Source organism: Durio zibethinus, chromosome 14 (genome assembly GCF_047325235.1).
Source record: "Durio zibethinus cultivar Kanyao isolate XHJ-2024 chromosome 14, ASM4732523v1, whole genome shotgun sequence".
NCBI lineage: Eukaryota > Viridiplantae > Streptophyta > Magnoliopsida > Malvales > Malvaceae > Durio > Durio zibethinus.
In genome coordinates, this window is record NC_143175.1 from 3,451,025 (window position 1) to 3,470,795 (window position 19,771).

General features: G+C 27.3%; 2 protein-coding genes across 2 annotated transcripts; both read left to right on the forward strand.

Annotated features, from left to right (window-relative positions):
* Positions 1–2,214: 2,214 nt before the first annotated feature.
* LOC111294308 (uncharacterized) lies at positions 2,215–6,037 on the forward strand. Its single transcript, XM_022887572.2, has 3 exons — positions 2,215–2,514; positions 4,212–4,727; positions 5,493–6,037. Exons 1-3 carry the CDS (start codon positions 2,263–2,265, stop codon positions 5,760–5,762), a joined length of 1,038 nt encoding a protein of 345 aa, XP_022743307.2. The 5' UTR covers positions 2,215–2,262; the 3' UTR covers positions 5,763–6,037.
* Positions 6,038–11,526: 5,489 nt separating this feature from the next.
* Positions 11,527–15,407, forward strand: LOC111294241 (protein DETOXIFICATION 21-like). The gene is made up of 8 exons (XM_022887488.2): positions 11,527–11,814; positions 12,731–13,272; positions 13,947–14,033; positions 14,147–14,203; positions 14,299–14,537; positions 14,718–14,836; positions 15,023–15,109; positions 15,195–15,407. The coding sequence occupies exons 1-8, from the start codon at positions 11,560–11,562 to the stop codon at positions 15,276–15,278; spliced, it is 1,470 nt and encodes a 489-aa protein (XP_022743223.1). The 5' UTR covers positions 11,527–11,559; the 3' UTR covers positions 15,279–15,407.
* Positions 15,408–19,771: the final 4,364 nt, after the last annotated feature.

Genomic DNA, 19,771 nt, shown 5'->3' on the forward strand with positions numbered 1-19,771 from the left:
GTAGCAATTCTAGTTTATCCTTATTCTGTTAAACGTTGTTTGGAATGGAATGTCACGATGTTTTGAATCCGAGTTAAAGACATTAATCCCAAAATACTCGTTGTAACGGTAAAAAGGAGTATATGAATTTCACAAACTATCATAATATAATTAAATCTTTGAAAGGCTTCATCTCATAAAAAACAAAAGGAAATTCCCAAATTTTTATGTTGTTTTGAATAGTTTTTATATTTTTAGAGTTCTTTTAAATGCATGGTAAAAAAAAATTTAGCCAAATGGATCAAAGTCGTCTCTAAATTAAAATTTAATAATCATTCAAATTCTTCTTATTTTTTACAATTAATTAAATTTTTAAATATTTATTTTCATTAATTAAATCATTGTAAAAAAATGATTAATTATTTATGTCTAACCAAAGGTTTAATTAAATAATAATTAATGTTTAAAGGTTTGATTGGATTAAAATAAATATTTAAAATTTTAATTTATGGATACAATAAAAAAAATCCTTAATTGGCACTTAAGCATCTCACATTCTTTTTTCTTTTTTTTTCAAATGGTTAAGTGTATAAAGTCATAACAATCTTCCAATCATTTCTATATCCATTTTGCTTGCACGAGCTTCAAATGAATCAAATCCTCTAGTCGATGGCAAATCCATTACAATCTTCCAATTATGACACATCAATCCATGGTTTGTCATTAATTTTTTATTTTATTGGTGTTAGTTGTAAAATTTTTCACCTAAGTCGGTAAAAATAATCTAGTTAGTCAACATTTTTTTTTTTTTGAAGTAAGATTGTTGGCTGAACCTTATTAAAAAAAAAAAGTAAAGTGAGATTTAACAAAAGTAATTAAATTGAAAAGATAAAAAAAATTAATTTTCTTTCAATAAAATAATAATAGTTTGAAAATAAAATCTTGAATGCGAATCACGCTAGTAAAAAAATAATAAATTTTTAAAATCATTGGAGAATGGATTGATCAGAGCAAATTAAATTTGAAAATACCCCTAATCATTTATAAAAAAACAAAAATAAAGTAAGAATTAAGGCATGCTTCATTCATGAAATTATTGACCTTTGACAATTTAAAATATTTGTTGTCCTCTATTAAAAACAAAATGCAGGTCATATTTATTTTATTTATTTTCATGGGACCATATGACACAATAAAAAAAATGCAATTTGGATTAATGAGGGCTTGAAGAAAAAAAAATTTAAAGAGATAAAATTTGTCCAAAAAATTATTTTGGATTACGGAATAATTGTTGGCTAAAAGCATGAGATAAGATTCAAATTTATCATCAGACTTAAGATGATTAATCAAATTTCTTCTTTATTTTTAACCATTGAAATTTTAACTAACATTGTATTTTATGATTTGATTAAAAATATCAAAAGCTAAAATATTTTACACTATTATTTTCTTACCAAATATTCTTTTATTAATAACTTTTGATAATTTATTAATTAAATTAAAAAATACATTGGTAAAATTATATATATTGAAGATAAATATTTTGATTTAATGATAACGAAGACATTCTAAATTTAAATTTTACAGTTTGTGATTTTGGTTGTTTAATTATGTTATAATTTGTTATTTAATTATTTAATAATTATAATTTAATTATAAAATAATAGTTAATTATACAATTAATTATACAAGTATAATAGTTGATTATTAATGTAACAATCTCAAAAAATAAATTATAACTTTGGTTTGGATAAATTTAAAATTTATTTTTAAAAAATTTCAAAATTAATGGAAATGTCAACAAAAATCTTTGAAAAAAATTTATATTTTTTAAAAAAATGTTAAGAACCCAAGAAAGTTACCTTTCACTGAAAAAAGTTAATAAACATTTTTCGTTATATTTTGTTTCACAATTTAAATTCTAATATATATTTTGCTATTAATTTTAATTTTATTTACAATAATTAATATTATTACTAATGATATTTTTGTATCTCATCAGAATAATATCTAATTGTTATGATAAGGTTTCTGATAGCAGCATAAGTAAATAGCCTTCTAATCGCATCAAGTTATTAGTCATAGAAACTCCCAGAAGTTTCGTTTCTTTTCTTTTTCCCTCCATAGATCATCAAACAACCCTACGATCTGCTTGCCAAACCATCATCCAACGGTCCAAATCAAACCCCACCTTCTTCCTCTTCTATTTTTCACCCACCCGTTCTCTCTGCCTCCACCTCTCTCTCCTTAACTCTCCGCGTTCTCAAGATTCTTTCATCTCCCATGGCCACTCTCCTTAAAACGTTGCCGTTTAAATCTCCTCCTCCTCTAACTCCACATGTAACTCTCATTTCCTTAAACTCTTCGAAGCCCTTTCATGTCTGCTTCAAACAAAGACTTCCTCGTACAACCTGTCCCCTCCGCTTTAGCTCCATTCCCTCTCTTCGATTCGTAAAGTTGGTTCCATTTGCTTCAAATGGAGGTGAAACTGGAACTACTGATACCCAACAAGTTGTTGAAGAACCCCAAATTGAGGTAACTTTAACTTTCTCCCAACAATGGTTTCCATTTTTTCTGAGTTTGAATTTTTTGGCTTGTTTTTATGTTTGATTAAGTTTTGCTTGTAAATTTGAAAAAAAAAAATTCATGGGCTTTGGAATTTGAGGGTAAAGTATATTAGAAATGAGCAAAAAGATGGTAACTTGATAGTGTATAGAATTCAGCTTTATCAAGGAATTTTCTAATCGAAAATCTTCTGTCTTTTTGTTTTTTTTTTTTCACACCATGTTCAAGTAGACATAATGATATAGCTTGTAAGTGAATCAAATGTGGGGAGCAATAATTTTTTTGTGGTTGGACAATAAATGTCGCTCACTTTAGCATTTTCCATTTATCATTGACTAATTAGTTTAAGGCATGGAAACTTTTTAATGTATCTTGCACTATCATAGCTTTCTATTCATATGAGTGTAAATTAACAGTGTCGGATATACATACATTTTGTAACTAGGATATATGTAGCAGGATTGTTAATGGAATCCCATCAAATTGTTTGACAATTCACATGAAGTAACAACTTGTGTTGAGTGAAAGAGGAGAATCTGCAAAGCGTAGTAATGGACTAGGAATTTTTATTGTTAGGCTTTGGAGATGAGGTGGAGCTGAAATTGATAAGAACTTGGTTGAAGAACAGAGTCAGGACTTGAGTTTTGAGTGCGTCAGTCTGTGTGAGAATGATTGTAAGGTTGATGAACATGTTGTTACCTGAATTGATGATGGCCAACTTCGTGCTTGGTTTAGTTCCATTCATCTTGAAATTGAAACATGGTTAGATAGAAATTTAGAGTCAAATGTGGTGGTTGGCTCCTTTCTGGAGATGAAGGTTACCTGGCTCCTGTGATTTGTGGCACAATGTTATGATTGATATTTTGATACATTTATCACCTGTTTTGAAGTTACCTTTGAATATCTATAAACAATACTTATGATTTTGAGTTCTTTGATGACAAAATTTTTATTTTGTCCCCCATGTATGAGTATCACCATGTTGCAACAATATCTTTATTTCTAGAAAATGTAGGTTGCTATGTTATGAAGGGTTAATTTATCTTGAGTCTTTGGTTTTCTCTCTTTTTCATCATTGTGGATTTCCTTGCTTATTTGTGGTAGGGAGTCTATATACTTTTACCTTATGTCTCAAAAGTTTCTGTCTTTGAGAGTACTTTTCATCTGCAGGAACAAAACATAATTAAGGTAACTCAGTTGGAATACTTTTCGCTAAATGAGAGCCAACATTATCCTTATTAACTTACGATTATTGGAAGTGATCTGTAGTGAGGTAGGATAAAAGTGGGTTGTAATCGTTACAATCTCATAGTTGATGTTAATAATCTATCTTCTTATTTTCAATCATGGCATGAATTTGTCAGCACCACAAAAGTTAGGAATTCTGCTGTATACAGTTGTTTTGGTTTTGATTTTAATATTTGGGTAAAATACAAGGATAGTCACCAAACTTTGGGTGAAAACTTGGGTGACTATTTATCAAGATCTTAATCGGATTTAACTGTTTGGGTCATGGATTGCATGGCATAAGGTTAAGACTGCAATGATTGAGGGATTTCCGTATTGATCTATCTTATTGTAATATTTTTCTTTGCATAGCTCTTTTTTATTGCATTGTTAGAGACATTTGTGGCCGCATTTTTCTTCCTGATGGATATATGTAACAGGACTCTTCAGATGGTGCTGTCGCTGTTGAAGAGGATGCTGGTGCAGATGAGATTAGTGATGTTGAAGAAACACCTTCAGCCATTGCATCCTTGCTTCAATCATTCAAAGAAGCTTTGGCAAGTAATGATGAGTCAAAAGTTGCTAACATAGAAGCCATTTTAAAATCCATTGAAGATGAGAAAGTTGATCTTGAAAAGAAAATGTCTTCTTTGTTAGAAGAATTGTCAATAGAGAAGGATCGGATTCTCAGGATTAGTGCTGACTTTGACAACTTTCGTAAGAGGACAGAGAGAGAGCGCCTTTCATTGGTAACAAATGCCCAAGGAGAAGTTTTGGAAAATTTATTGTCTGTTTTGGATAACTTTGAGCGAGCTAAAGCCCAAATTAAGGTTGAGACGGAGGGAGAAGAGAGGATAAATAACAGCTATCAGAGCATATATAAGCAGTTTATGGAGATTTTGGGCTCACTTGGTGTTGAACCTGTGGTAACAGTGGGAAATCCCTTTGATCCAATGGTGAGTTTATAGTTATTACTCTCTGCTCTCCAACCTTTTGTAGACATGATAACTTTTACTTTAAGCTTCCTCATAACTCAATGTTGGGACGTTTCATAATTTGTTGCATTGGATTGGATACTTCCAAGTCAAAGTGCACTTTGTTAATTGTGAATGTTCATAGACATTCTAATTTTCTCTTACAATATTGTTGTTCTCTTCATCATTGAGTTCAGGAGGCAGTTTGTTAACTAATTGCGTTTTCAAGATCCCAAATACATGATTGTATTTGATTATTGATGAGAAGAATTTGACTGAATATGATATAGTTATAGAAGCGAATACAAATTTACTTAAGATGTTCAAGTTAAATCTTCAAAAGATACTACATTTGAATTACATGAAAGATATCATTTTGGTTTGTTAATTGGCTTAATGCAGGTGAAGAACCAAGTTAGCTCGATATTCAGCTAAGTATTGGATGAGCTTTCTCAAATATTTAATCAAGTTTGTTCAGGTTTTGTGAAGACCTGAATACACTTTTAATGGAAACCAAGTCTTGATTGATTCGAGCTGACTTAGTGAGTTTAAAAGTAATGATACGATGTGTTGATATGAATATTAGATTTTCATTGTGGCATGACAACTTACTTGTAATTCCTTAGGCTAAAAGAGGTAGGTAGATGATGATGAGAAACTTCATGGGAGCTTCTTTTATATTTGTGTGTTACTCAATGATACTCTTTAACAATTTTCTCACAAATTGCTTTTTGTCTCTTGAAAAAGCTGCATGAAGCAATTATGCGCGAGGATTCCACAGAATTTGAAGAAGGTATCATTCTTCAAGAATTTCGCAAGGGGTTCAAGCTGGGAGACAGGCTGTTACGTCCATCAATGGTTAAAGTATCGGCTGGTCCAGGGCCTGCAAAGCCTGAACAAGGAGAGTCATCAGAAGCAGCAGATGCCGGTGATGACACCAGTGAAACTGTTGAGAGCAATGAAACTGCTGAAAACAGTGAAACTACGGAGACCAGTCATGGAGCAGAGTCTTCTTGAAGACTAGATAGAGAACCTGGATTCAGTTTTGTACAAGCAAACACATGGTATTAATATTACCTCCACTGTTAGGACTTAAAATGGCTAATGAGGCAATATCAGTGGACGAGTTAGTTGAGTGGAATGTGCTCTGTATCAGATTTCAGGTATTCTCAAACTGCATGAGATAATGCTTGTACCAGGCTTTATCTATTAGATGTGGTTACCACTGCTCAAGCCCACAGGAAAAGAAAAAAAAAAAAAGAAAAGTGACTTGATTTTTGTTGTTCCTTAAATTTAATTGTTCGTAATGAACTTATATTCATTGCTTAAACAATCAACTAAGAATTTGGCCCAAGTGGAATAAACCCAATACGTATCCTAATAAATACTCTGTATTCTTCAAAATGACAACCCATTCTTTCTACATCATTCTTTCCTATTTGGACATCACCCACCAAAACCATTACCTAATATGTGTCCAAAAAGCAAAAAAAAAAAAAAAATTAAATACCAACTAGCTAGCTGGGGGGCCTCCATATCTGATCGCGTATTTCGTCTGGCAATTTAATCATATGCTTAACAAAGAATTGTTACTTTTTGTAAAAGGAAAATTGAACATGAGATAAGGCAAGAGGGTATTTATCATATGCTTTATACAGAATGCTTCCTTTTTGTTAAAAAAAAAAAGAACATAAGTTTAATTCAATTAATTTATAAAATTACTTTTAAAAGATAAAATCTAGCATATCTAAGGTTCAAATCCATCTCTTATAACTAAAAGAAGAAGGATTCTAATTGTACAGAACAACCATCAGCAATCATCATCACCATTAATGGATTAGATTAAATTATCATTATTATTCTTTTAAAAATAGGTTAAGTTAAATGATTAATACCTTAGAAATACCTTATGTGGGGGTTCCAGTGGTGAGATATCTTTCTCATTTATGTTTTTATTGATTCATGAATAATAAAAACACATTATAAGTTGGTGATCAATTCTATGGATCATTCATTAAAGCTCCATTAGTCTATTAGTTTAAAAATACATATACGTACAAAATAAAAAATATTTTTAATAACTAAATAAAAAAAAACTTTTATGAAACATTAGTGGCAATTTCCTTCTTAAAAACTGTTTCAAAATTTCACCAAATTTGTCATTTTGTTACTTCTTAATTCATAGTAGAGATATTTGGTATTATGTCAAACTTGAAATATGTTTTTAACCATTACTTGCTTAAGTCAATAATCAAGAATTTAGTGTATAATTTAAAGGAAGTAACATATTTATAAAGAGATAACATCATATTTGGCACTTGTATTGTATAAAAAATTTTAATATGTATATGTACTTTAAATTTTGTTATTATTTTATTTTTTAAAAATAAAATTATAATATCATATTTGACACTATTATTATATAAAAATTTTTAATATGATAAATGTATTTTATTCTAAAAAATAAAATTATATTTCATTGAAAATGACATGATATTTACATGTGCAATCATGTCATTATCACTTGAGCTCACTGTGAACGTCACGTTTAAAAATTATTTAGATGTTTTGATAACATGATATGCTCAAAGCATGGCACCAAAACAAGTATCAGGTGTTATCATAGCCTATTTAAAACTCTCAAACTCGCTTGCCATTGAAACGAGTGGACCATAGCCTAGTTGCCTCAAAAGTCATCGTTACAACTGTTTAGAAATTGAACCATTGCCTATTTGGTTGGATGATTGATAATTAACAATGTTTAAAAAAATTTTGTTGGTCTAAATCTCTTTAATTATATGAAGACATGAATCATTAAAGGTTTGCCATTGGACTTGGAATTTTCTAGCAACATGAAAAAGAAGAAAAGGAAATTAATGGACTCTAGCTCTTCACGATCATGGGACTCTTGTCTTATATTTCTTTTTCATTCATTCTCATCCTCAAATGGGGGGTGGATCCCATCAACTATGAAGGTTTTTTGTTTTATTGTTTTTGTCGGTGCATACAATTATTAAGGTTCTTGATTGAGCAATGTGACCCTGGCACCAACTTCAACATTCTATGCATGCCTTCTGTTGCTGGTTTGTTCTTGATGTGTCAATTTGTTTTGAACTAGCTAGGTTACCTTTTTAAGTTTTATTTTTTTAATTATTCCCCTATTTTTTTCATTGATAGATTTTATTTTTTCATATTATATTTGGAAAAAAAGAAATTTTTGATAGATATTGTTTTACATTATACAAATAATTAATTTTAATGTAGGTAAGATCTATTTGTGGTTGAGATTTGCCTACATATCTAATATAAATACGTGGAAGTTAAAATTTTTTATAAAAACGAAAATTGTCTTATGTGAATTATGACATGTGAAATATTTTGAGTAAGCATTGCATGTGAAAAGTCTTATCAGCTTTTCCTCACCTAACCCTTTATGCTTTACAATTTCATAAGAAGAAAGGTCAATGATGATCAACTTTCATTTTTATTTTCTCTCTTGCCAAACTTGTAGAAACACAAATTCCCATGAAAGTAAAAGTAACGAATCTGAATTCGAAAGCTTTGCTGAGAAAAACGAATCAAGGAAGAGAACACATCTCGGCCTGCCTGAGCTAATGAAAGTGATCGACGGAAAAGATTTTTTTTTATAAGAAAATATTACCAATATTGAAAATTGAATCAAATGAAATTATATTCAAATTCATTAAAATAAATTTGTTTTAAGTAAGACATTATGAAAATTTAACATGATTAGATGCCATAACATGAAAATATTTCAAATAAAATTATAAAAATAACATAAATTAAATTTTTAATAAAAATTATATATAAATTTAATAAATTAAAAAATATATTTTATATTTTTATATTAACATAGATTATAATATATAATTTTTATATAAAACATAATATAAATACATAAATTATTATATTTTATATGACACATATTTAAAAATTATTTCGTCTCAAAATTATTATCTCTTTTTTTATTAAATTAACTTAATTTTAACTATTATTTTAATAAAATTAAAAATTTTAAAAATAAGATTTATAAATTCTGAGTTTTAAAATTTTAAAATATATTTTTAAAATTTTAATTTAATATAATATTTAAAAAAAGATAAGGTTGAAGTTGAGTTATTTTGACAAAAAAATAATAAGAATAATTATATTCAGCATCAGCCAATTTGCCCTAGTTGCTTTCATAAAATTGGTCTCAGACAATATCATAAATTTTTTGGTAATTTTTTGTTAAGGTTATTATAATTTGGTTTTAATCGAATTAGTCGATTAAATTTATTTAATTTGATTAATCTATTAATCATTGAATTAATTTCGATTAATTATTGAAAATAATTTTTAAAAAATTTTAATTTTTGATTAATTTGATTCAAAAATTATATTAATTAAAATTTTAATTAAAATATTATAAAAACTTACATATAAAACTAAAAATATAAGAAATTGTTTATCTTATTTCAAGTTATTAAAGTTTTTAACTTAATAATTTAATGTTTAAATATTTTTATTGAATAATTTTATTTAATTTATTTCATATATGAAAAAATAAAATTTAATTTAATATATTTTATTATTTAATTAATTAAAAAATTAATCAAATTAATTGATTTAACTTTTAAAATTAAAAAAAATTAATTAAATTGATAAAAATAAAATAAAATAATTAATTTAATTTAATTTTAAATAATTTAATTCAAATTTAATCAAACGGATCTAATAAATACTTTTTCTGGAGAGTTGTGTAATGCCCACTCGTACCACAGCTGTTTCAAAGAGACTCGGTCGACGCCGTGGTACCCTCGGCAACCACTAATATGTACACATTTATCTGCTACGAGACAAAAAAAATTTATGACTAAAAATTATTTCTTCGAATCTGCTGCTCGTTACACAATTTTCATAGGTCAGATCAGTTTTCTTCTGTCACTCAAACACTGGCGGTTGCCTGGAGGAAAAGCCCCACTCTTCTTTATTTTCCGTCGACCTCTTGGTTTTCGTTTCTTCAGCTTTATGTTTCTAATTATAATAATTTGGAAAATCATGGTTACTAGATGTGAATAGGAAGATACAAAATTGGGTTTTTCTACTGGTTTCCTTGCGTTGCATTTTGTATTTGATTGCTCTAAGATTTCTTCTCCATGTTCGAGTGTGAATTTAAAAAATTTTATTGTTAGTTTATTAATAACAAAATTAATTTTTAATTATTATATTTAATAATTGATACATATTTGTTGTGTTTATTTTATATTAAATATATATAAATATAAAATTATATTATAATTTATATTAATATATAAAATATAAAATTTATTTTTTATTTTTATCAAATTTATATATAATTTTTATTAAAATTTTAAATAATATAATTTTATATTTTTTATAAATATCTTATCTTATCATATTAGGTATAAAATTACCGAATCTAAATTCGGTTTACCTGTAAATTATATGTAAGAGAAATATGACTAGGCAATTTAACTGTCGTTTTCGGTTTGAAAAGTCCACCAAGTATATTTTAGCAATTTATATGGAGAAATTAGAATGTTTCATTTATCTACCTTATAAAAAAATAATTATACATAAAACTTTAGGGTATTATCGTTATAATAATATTTTTTTATATAAAAAATTTAAAATAAATAAATTATTTAGTCTCTTAAGTAAAAATAAAATATATCATATTTGATTATTAATTTAAGGTTATGTATTCGAAATGATTCCAATAAATAATTATCAACAGAACTTGAATCTAAAATTTTTTTTATAAAAAAAAAGATGAATTTTAATGAATTGAGCAAATACTCGTTAGTTATCATTACAATAATATGATAAAAATACTTCCTCTACATTATTTTTTGATTTTTTTAGATAGCTTAAAATTATGTTATATTTTTTTAACACCTAAAATTTTTATTTTTTATATTTTAAAAATATTTTTTATGATTTTTTGCATTAAAAATAAAAAAATAATTTTTTAATACTTTAAATTTTAATATTAAATATATTAAAATCAATTTTTTTTAATTTTATAAAAGTCAATTACATCTAAATAATTTTAGACGAAGGAAATAATTGATAAGTTCTATTTTAGTAAGTTACTTTTATTTTAATTATAATTAATTATGTTCATTCATCACTTTTTTTAATAATGTTATTCAAATTCACAATTCATGATTAGTGTAGGAAATTTTGACTTAAGTCAAAATAGATTTGGATTAGAATTTGATTGGTATGAGATGTTTTATAATTTGAGTTTACTAAATTAAGAAAACATTATTTCAGGCAAAAATTCTAACTGAAAAATGATTTTCTTAGACAAATGATGTGCTTATAAATATAGGAAAAGATATATTAAAAATAAATATAAAAAAATTCAAAATTTAATCTAATTAATTTATACAATTATTTTAAAAGATAAAAAAACTTAAGATTTAAACTTTCATCATTTGTAATTTTTTATATTTAAATTACGATTTTTTAAAATAAATAGAAGCAAGAAATGTAGAGCTTTATCATGTTTGGACTCTAACAGACTTGTTATATATTGTGCATGTGAATGTGATTGTAAGATGATAAATTTTTTCGTATTTGTAAATAAATTCAAAGCAAAATCGAATAAGGTAACCAATACAAAGATAGAAGAAAATTTGTCATCAAATAATGTGCCGTGATTAAATTTTCCATGCAATTAAATATTGACTGTTGCTTCGTTTGATTACTGCATGCTCTATAAAGAATAGGCAAAGCAGCTTGAAAAAGAGAATAGCTTTGGGTATAAACTGGCTGTAAAAGAATGGAAGGAGATATCAACCAGAAGCTGCTAACAGAAGCAGAGAAGACTGAAGTTGGAGAAGTGAAACTTAAAGAAAAGATATGGACAGAGACAAAGAAGATGTGGGTTGTAGCTGGTCCTGCAATTTTCACCAGGTTTTCTACCTTTGGTGTTACTGTAATCAGTCAAGCTTTTGTTGGTCATATTGGTGCCACTGAGCTTGCTGCTTATTCCCTTTCTTTAACTGTCCTTTTGAGGTTCGGCAATGGTGTTCTGGTACGTACATGCTTGATCAGATTGATTTTTTTTTTTTTATCTTTTTAGTTCCTTTTTTCCCTTGTCTTGATTCCCGGGTTTAGTTGCCAGAAATGATTGCTTTTTTTTTTCCTCTTCTTGTAAGAAATGATTGGTTTTCGGCCATTTTGTCTCTTTTACTTTTTTCTGAAATGGGATATAATGGTGTTCTTGGTCAGTGTCAAATATCAACTTTATTTCAGATGAGCTCTTTGGTTCTGTCTGTGAGAAAGGTTGAAATTTTCTAATTTTTTCTTTTGCTAAAGGGTAGTTGAGAATTCTCTTCTTTTGGCTTGTTTCAGAGGAAGTATCATTCACCAAAGTACATACTAGCCCATTTAAGTGCTCTTCCAATACGTATTTCAATTTTCAAGGGTAGTCATCTTAGTAAGAGGACATTTTTGGCTTGGCTGTTGTAAGGCCTAGAGGTCTAACTTTTAAATCAATCTGAGATGATCAGTTGTTGGTTCCTTGGCTGATCAAGTTCACATCATATGTTAAGCATCGGTTTGATTTCTATTTAAAATCTTAAGCATCAGCATAAAAACCTTTTTAGTATTATTTAGGTATTGATGAAGGTTTTTATGTTGATCCAGAGCATATCAAATATATCAAAGGCTGATGATGTAGTCCTGGTGAAAGTGAAACCTTTGATATATTTGATATGCTCTGGATTTTGTGTTTCTCTATGATGTGTCTTATAGTTCTCTGAGGTGTTTCATGAGTACTACTTTCTAAAAACTTTTATTTTCTTTGGATATTTGACATGTAATAATATTTTTTATATATCTAATTGATGACTTTTACATTGTTCGAAAATGGCAAATTGGAATTGGGATTAACTTCTTGATGGAAACCTTGTACGAATATTGATGTTTGCAAATTTTTGAATGTCCAGCTGGGTATGGCCAGTGCATTGGAAACTCTATGTGGTCAAGCATTTGGAGCAAAACAATACCATATGCTCGGGATATACCTTCAAAGATCATGGATAGTGTTGTTTCTGACTGCATGCTGTCTTCTTCCTTTATATATCTTCACTACCCCAATTCTGATAGCTTTAGGCCAGGATGAAAAAATAGCAGAAGTGGCAGGATATATTGGTCATTGGTTTATCTTTGTTGTGTTTTCTTTCATCATATCGTTCACCTGCCAAATGTTCCTGCAAGCACAGAGCAAGAATATGATTATTGCATACTTGGCAGCATTCTCTATTGGAATCCATATCTTTCTTTCATGGCTTTTGACTATGAAATTCAAATTTGGGCTCATAGGAGCATTGTCATCTACGGTTTTGGCCTATTGGCTGCCAAATATAGGTCAAATTTTGTTTGTTATATGTGGAGGGTGTAAAGACACATGGAAAGGTTTCTCAATGTTAGCTTTCAAGGATCTCTGGCCAGTAGTAAAGCTATCTTTGTCATCTGGTGCAATGCTCTGGTAAGGTTTCAGTCAATTTATGAGTCTCCTAAAAGAATTGGCAGAGAAAGTCTACTTTTTATGGATTAATATGAACTAAAACATTGACAAAGTGGAACAAGTACTGATGTAAAGGCCGAATGTTGAATAGAAGAGGTATCCACATATGTTTTAGGATAGCGAAGTTTTAGGTTAGAATTAATCTCAGCCAAGGCTAGGCTTAAGCCAGTAGGATAGTTTATGGTTTTGCCGCACCATGCATATTAGCTGCATAGGATTTTAGCGGCAAAAGTTGTTAGAATCTTAGCTAATTAGCTTAAAAGTGTAGTGTTGGATAATCTTTGATGGGCACAGTAATCAGTTTCTACAATGCACAATTGTACATTGAATTAAAGTCATCTTAATTGCAGACCTGATGAACTATTGTATTCATTATGTTTAAGTTTAGTAGTTGATGATGGAATCTGATATTTCTGTTAGTAAATCTGGCAAAACTGAAGCATGAACTACCCTGATAGCTTTAAGTTCCCTATTATTTTTCAGACATCATGATCATTACAGAATTACTTTTACTTGGAATAAGTAACTCACAAATTCCCCACCCCCGCTCCCCTCTTTTCTTTTCATTTTTTTTTTCCCTTTTTTAAAGCTTACATCAGAAGATGTTGATTTGAGAATTTTGTTGTCATGGTCAGTCTTGAGCTCTGGTACAACACAATCTTGGTCCTTCTAACTGGAAACTTGAAAAATGCTCAGGTTGCAATTGATGCTCTTGCCATTTGGTAAGTCTTTCTGGCATCCTTTTCCAATTGGCTTCAAAGGTGTCACTTTCTTTTGTTGTTCCCATCCTTATATTGGCTACTGCATTCTACTAATATGTATCTGTCCTTTTCAGCCTGAACATTAATGGATGGGAAATGATGATATCACTCGGTTTCTTGGCTGCAGCAAGGTATTATCAGCTTAGAGCTTGAGCAAGACCATGGATTTTGTATTTTGTTCGCTGTGAGTTAAATATTATTTCTTTTCTTCTTAAAAAATTTCCAGTGTTAGGGTGTCAAATGAGCTTGGAAGAGGAAGCTCCAAAGCTGCCAAGTTTTCAATTGTGATGACAACTCTTACATCACTTTCCATTGGATTCGTGTTATTTGTGCTATTCTTGTGTCTTAGAGGACGTTTAGCATACATCTTCACCGAAAGCGAACAGGTGGCCAATGCAGTTGCACATTTATCTCCACTATTGGCTTGCTCCATACTTCTAAACAGTGTTCAACCTGTGCTCTCTGGTAAATATCTGTTTGTTTGTTATGTCCTTCTGCGTCCAGCATCTTTGATCATGTTTTCTGTTAACATTTTGTGCCTTAATGACAGTAGATTACATCTAATCGAATATATTCATACATTAAGATCAGGAAATTTATTTTACGCCTAGAAAAATGTGTTACATGATCTACATTTTTCAACAGGAGTTGCAGTTGGTGCTGGATGGCAGAGCACCGTAGCATGGGTTAACATAGCTTCCTATTATCTAATTGGCATTCCAATTGGTGTTGTGCTTGGATACGTTCTCAACATGGAAGTCAAGGTGGTTTTCCTCATCTTTTGCAATTTTCATCTTACGAATTGACTCTGCAAATCTATCATTTAGTAATCTGCATTGCAGATATGCATAAGCCATATTCAAACTTCAGGATTCCTAGACATGAAATCGAATACTGCTTCTGACAAAAGACTTTTTTTTCCCTCTTCTTCTGCAATTTGTTATTTTCAGGGTGTTTGGATTGGCATGTTGCTAGGAACATTTGTTCAAACTATTGTACTTATTATAATCACCTGGAAAACTGACTGGGATAAACAGGTAATCCAGTTTGACATGTTCGATTTTTGTTGTTTAAAATTTCACATAATATCCAACTTACAGATATTATGTATATTATCTGCAGGTGATTTTAGCTCAGACACGAGTTAATAAGTGGTTAGTACCAGAATCCAGGGAAGAAAACGGCAATACAGAAAATTCTGCCTGAAGCCAGTGACTAAATCACTGGTGGGAATTTGATTAACTAATTTTGAGATTCTTTGGTGTCAACTATGCATACCAAATGAAATAGCTGCTGTTGTTAATTGCATAATCACATCTTTGGCTCTTGGTATAATTTACATGTTGCTGCTTTATGTTTTCTGCAATGTGCAAGGGGTGGATTTGAAAGTGCCATTCAGATGGAAATGCAAAAAACTTTAATAATCTTTTGCAATCATATTTTTAAGTCCAAAGCTTCCCATACATTAGGGAGAGCTTCAAACTGAAGAAAAATTTGGTTATCTTTTGAGAAAGGTGATTAGATATATACTGAAGCAAGAGCAGCAGAGAAACTTGAAATGTACTTTGTGGCCTTAGTGTTGACTTTTGAAACTAGAAAGTATTTGACAATGAGAGATCAAAGATTGTCATAAAGAGTGCTTATTGTTCTACGTTCACAGTGACGAAAAATAAATGTAGATCAAAGTAGCATTGCTCTAAAAGCTTCGTACTTATTCTCATTGTTATGTCAGGGCTTTTCAGCAACTGTTTCACTATATATGTAGTCGTAATTTTTTAGCAGCGAAAATATTGATGAATTATTCGATTTTAAATATAATAATTTTAAATACGATAAAATGAGAATAAAAAAATAATATGAAAAAATAAAGTTTAAAATTAAAAAAATTATATATGAATTTAATAAAATTAAAAATATTTTATATTTAATGATTTAATATAAATTATGATATAATAATTTTTATATTTTATATGTATTTAATAAAAAAATAAATAAATACAGATGCACGAATTCAACTAACTTTATTCTTATTTATATATGGACATCTCTCCGAGTAGATGGATAGATTGAGCTAGGAACATCACACCGGCTTCTCAGTTATTACTCACGGATGATCACAAATAAAGGCGTCGACATTTTGATTAGGAGGCTGTTTAATTTATGGAAGGGTTTGTCTACTATAAATTAAAAGCATAAATTAGGTGTTTGATTCTTAAAGTTTTAAGAGTTTTAATTTATGTGGAAAGCTGATTAGTGTTTTTAAACGAAACTATAAATTAATTTAAAAAAAAAAAAGGTGTAAGTTTCAATAATAAGTACTTAATGAAAATATTTTACTTTTTCATTTTACTCTTTAATAGTAAAGATTATATTACTTTAGATTATTTTTTATTTTATCCATTTTTATTGAATTCATTTGTTTTTATTATAACTAATAAAAATATTTTTCATTTTACTTATTTTTTCACTTTAAAACTTGTTATTTAATTTAATAAAATTGATTATTTATTTAAAATATAAAATATAATCAAATAGTTTTTTTTTTAATATTTTACAATATTTCTGTATTAAGTTTCTAAATGTTATTTTAATTTTATACTCTACTCTAATAGTCTTTATTTATTTATTTATTTATTTTCTTTGGTTTTTTCTTTTTATTTTTTATTAAATAAATTTTGAAAGAAATTAATGAAGGTAAAAATGATAAACCAACCTATATCCTATGGGTATCAATTTGTTTAAAAATTTTGAAATCACGTTAATGTTTTTTCTTTTTTAAAAATTGAGGTTAGATTAAAAGTGATTTTATAATGTTCTATCCCACTCAATATATATATATATATATATATTAATTTAATTTTATATTAATATATATTACATTAAATTAATAAAATTATTATTTAATATCTTAATTTAATAAATTCGCGTGTCACACATTTAGCTTCCTTTTCTTTTGTCATTTATTTGTTTTTTAGTTTTTTACATTTTTTAAATTAAATAAATTTTATAAAAAAAAGGTCAATGAAAGTAAGAATGACAAAACAACCTAACACTCAATTGATTTCAACTTATCTCGATTCAATAGATGTAGTCTTTTTAAAATTTGAGATTAGGTCAAAGGTTTTTTCATTTTGAAAATTAGATCCCAGTCGAAAAATGGATGTAGGGTGTTCCACTTCATCTCATGTAAATATAAAATATAAAAATTTATTATTTATTTAATTATATATGTATTATATTAATAAAATTATTATTTAATACTTTAATTTAACAAAAATATTATATTTATACATAATTAAGATGTAATTATGTTAAAAAATAATATTTTTATGAACATTAAGTTAAATTAAATTATTAAATTAATTTTTCATCATACCAAATCGAATGTAGGTTATATATATGTAATGGGCCAAGATTGGATACCGATAAATAAAAACTTGATATCAAGTTGAAATTAAAACCGAGTTGAATTATTAAAAAAATCAAGTCAAAATTGGGGTGAACATAAACCTATTTCGACTTGATCTATTGTCATTTTTAAATTAAGGTGTTTATATAGCACCTTCATTATTTTGGATTTTTTTTGCTTAGAATATTTTTTTTAGTTTTAGCTTTTTTTTTTAATCCTCTATTTTAGTATTTTCATTTATATTTGAAAAAATAAATGATCAATTAAAATATTCACTTGGCACTCCTATTTGACTTTTTTTGGTTATTGCCTTTGTTTTTAAGTTTTAATTTTTTCTCTTTTTAAATAAAATAAATTTTGTAATAAATAGGTCAATAAAAGTAGAGATGACAAAATAAATCATATCTAATGAATTTCAATATGTCATTTCAATAAAAATAGTTTTTTAATTAGAATCAGATTGAGGAAGAATAATTTTTTTTTTTGAAAATCAAGGTTAGGTCAAAGACGAGTCTAGGGCATTTTACTTTGTTCCATTTTAAGGTATATATAAGAATATATATTTTATTATATATTTAATTTAATTTATATATTATATTAATAAATTTTTTATTTAATACATTTATTTAAACTTATTTTATATATAATTAAAATATAATTTATATTAAAAAATAATATTTTCATGAATATTATACTCTTAAATTACTTTTTGTCAAGTAAAATTGAATACGAGTTATACACACATATATATGTCATGTCGAAATTAGGTTTATAAAATAATAAATTAGTATTAGGTCGAAGTCGGGATGAGTGTAAACCAATTCTACCCGATTTAGTTGCTATCTCTAAGCGAAAGTGTTCACGTGATATTCTAATTTAGCTTTTTTTTTTAAATTTTTTTTACTTTATTTTTTCTCTTTTTAACTTTCTTTTCGTTATTTTTTAATTTTTTAAAATTTTTTTAACTGTGCTTGAAGAGATAATTTGAAAAAATAAATTTGTATTTGATTTGTTATACAAGTTATAATAATAAAATGCATATATTACCAATAAATTAATTGATAAATATTCACTAATCATTATTTTTATTAAAAATTTATAAACAAAATTATACCTACTGATTTATTAAATTTAATATTATTAACTAAAAAAAATTTAGACCCCCAATAACGTTCGGGCATGTGACTAATAATTATAGATAGCACTAATTGATTACATTTACATTATATATATAAGGGAATATGATTAATGTCATTCCTCAATTTTATCGTTTTATGATTTAATATTTATAAAAAATATATGATTAAAAATTAAAATTTTATTTTGTACATTATTTTATTACCAATAAGTTAATTAGACAAAAAAAGATAATATCATAGCATATTCCATATTTTTATTGATAAGTATTTGTTATATTAATATTTTGATTAACCGTGTTAGTTAATGATATAAAATATTTGACAAAAATAAAATTTAAACACTTAATTAACTTTTTTTTATAAATATTAAATCATTAAAAATAATATAGAACATAAGTAAAATTACATTATTAACCTCCCTATATATAATTAAACGTATTTTAAATTGATTGAGACTCGATTATTTGACTTAAACGACCCAAATGATGACATGAAAAAGATTTGTGTGAACGAAAATTATTTGGCCAAACTGACATAAATGATGACATGAAATAGATTTGTTTTCAAATTTTTATATGCCAAGCATGCTTCTGTTTGATTAGAATATTAAAAGGTAGATAAAAAAAAATATTATTTTGCTAAGTCTAATCAGAGAATCTAACTGCTTATGATTAATGAAGCAGCAAATAAATTTACCAGCATTTGATTTTGTTGTCGTTTGAATTGCTGAATGTCTCCGTTTCTTGTCAAAAGTTCGTCAAATTAAATAATGATTAATCATTGAATGTCTGTTTTTTATTCAACATTTTTACTGTTGTCTCCGAAATAAGTTGTAGTTTAAAAATAAAAAAAATTGTAAAAATTAAATCTTAAATCTTAAAATTATTAAATATTATATTTTAAAAATAATTATATATACTTACCCAGTTAAATTTTAAATTTTATTCTTTTTCATTTTCCAACTTCACGAGACTATCTCTTTATTTTAATCTTGGAATTCTGGGCAGTAGCGAATTCCAGTCTTGAAGTTCAATCCAAGCTAAAGGCTCTTTCCATGCTAACTGTTTAGGGTTTAAAAGATTAAATTAGAACGTATTAAAATATAACTAATAGATTAAATATACATAATAAAATTTAAATTTAGAATCTTA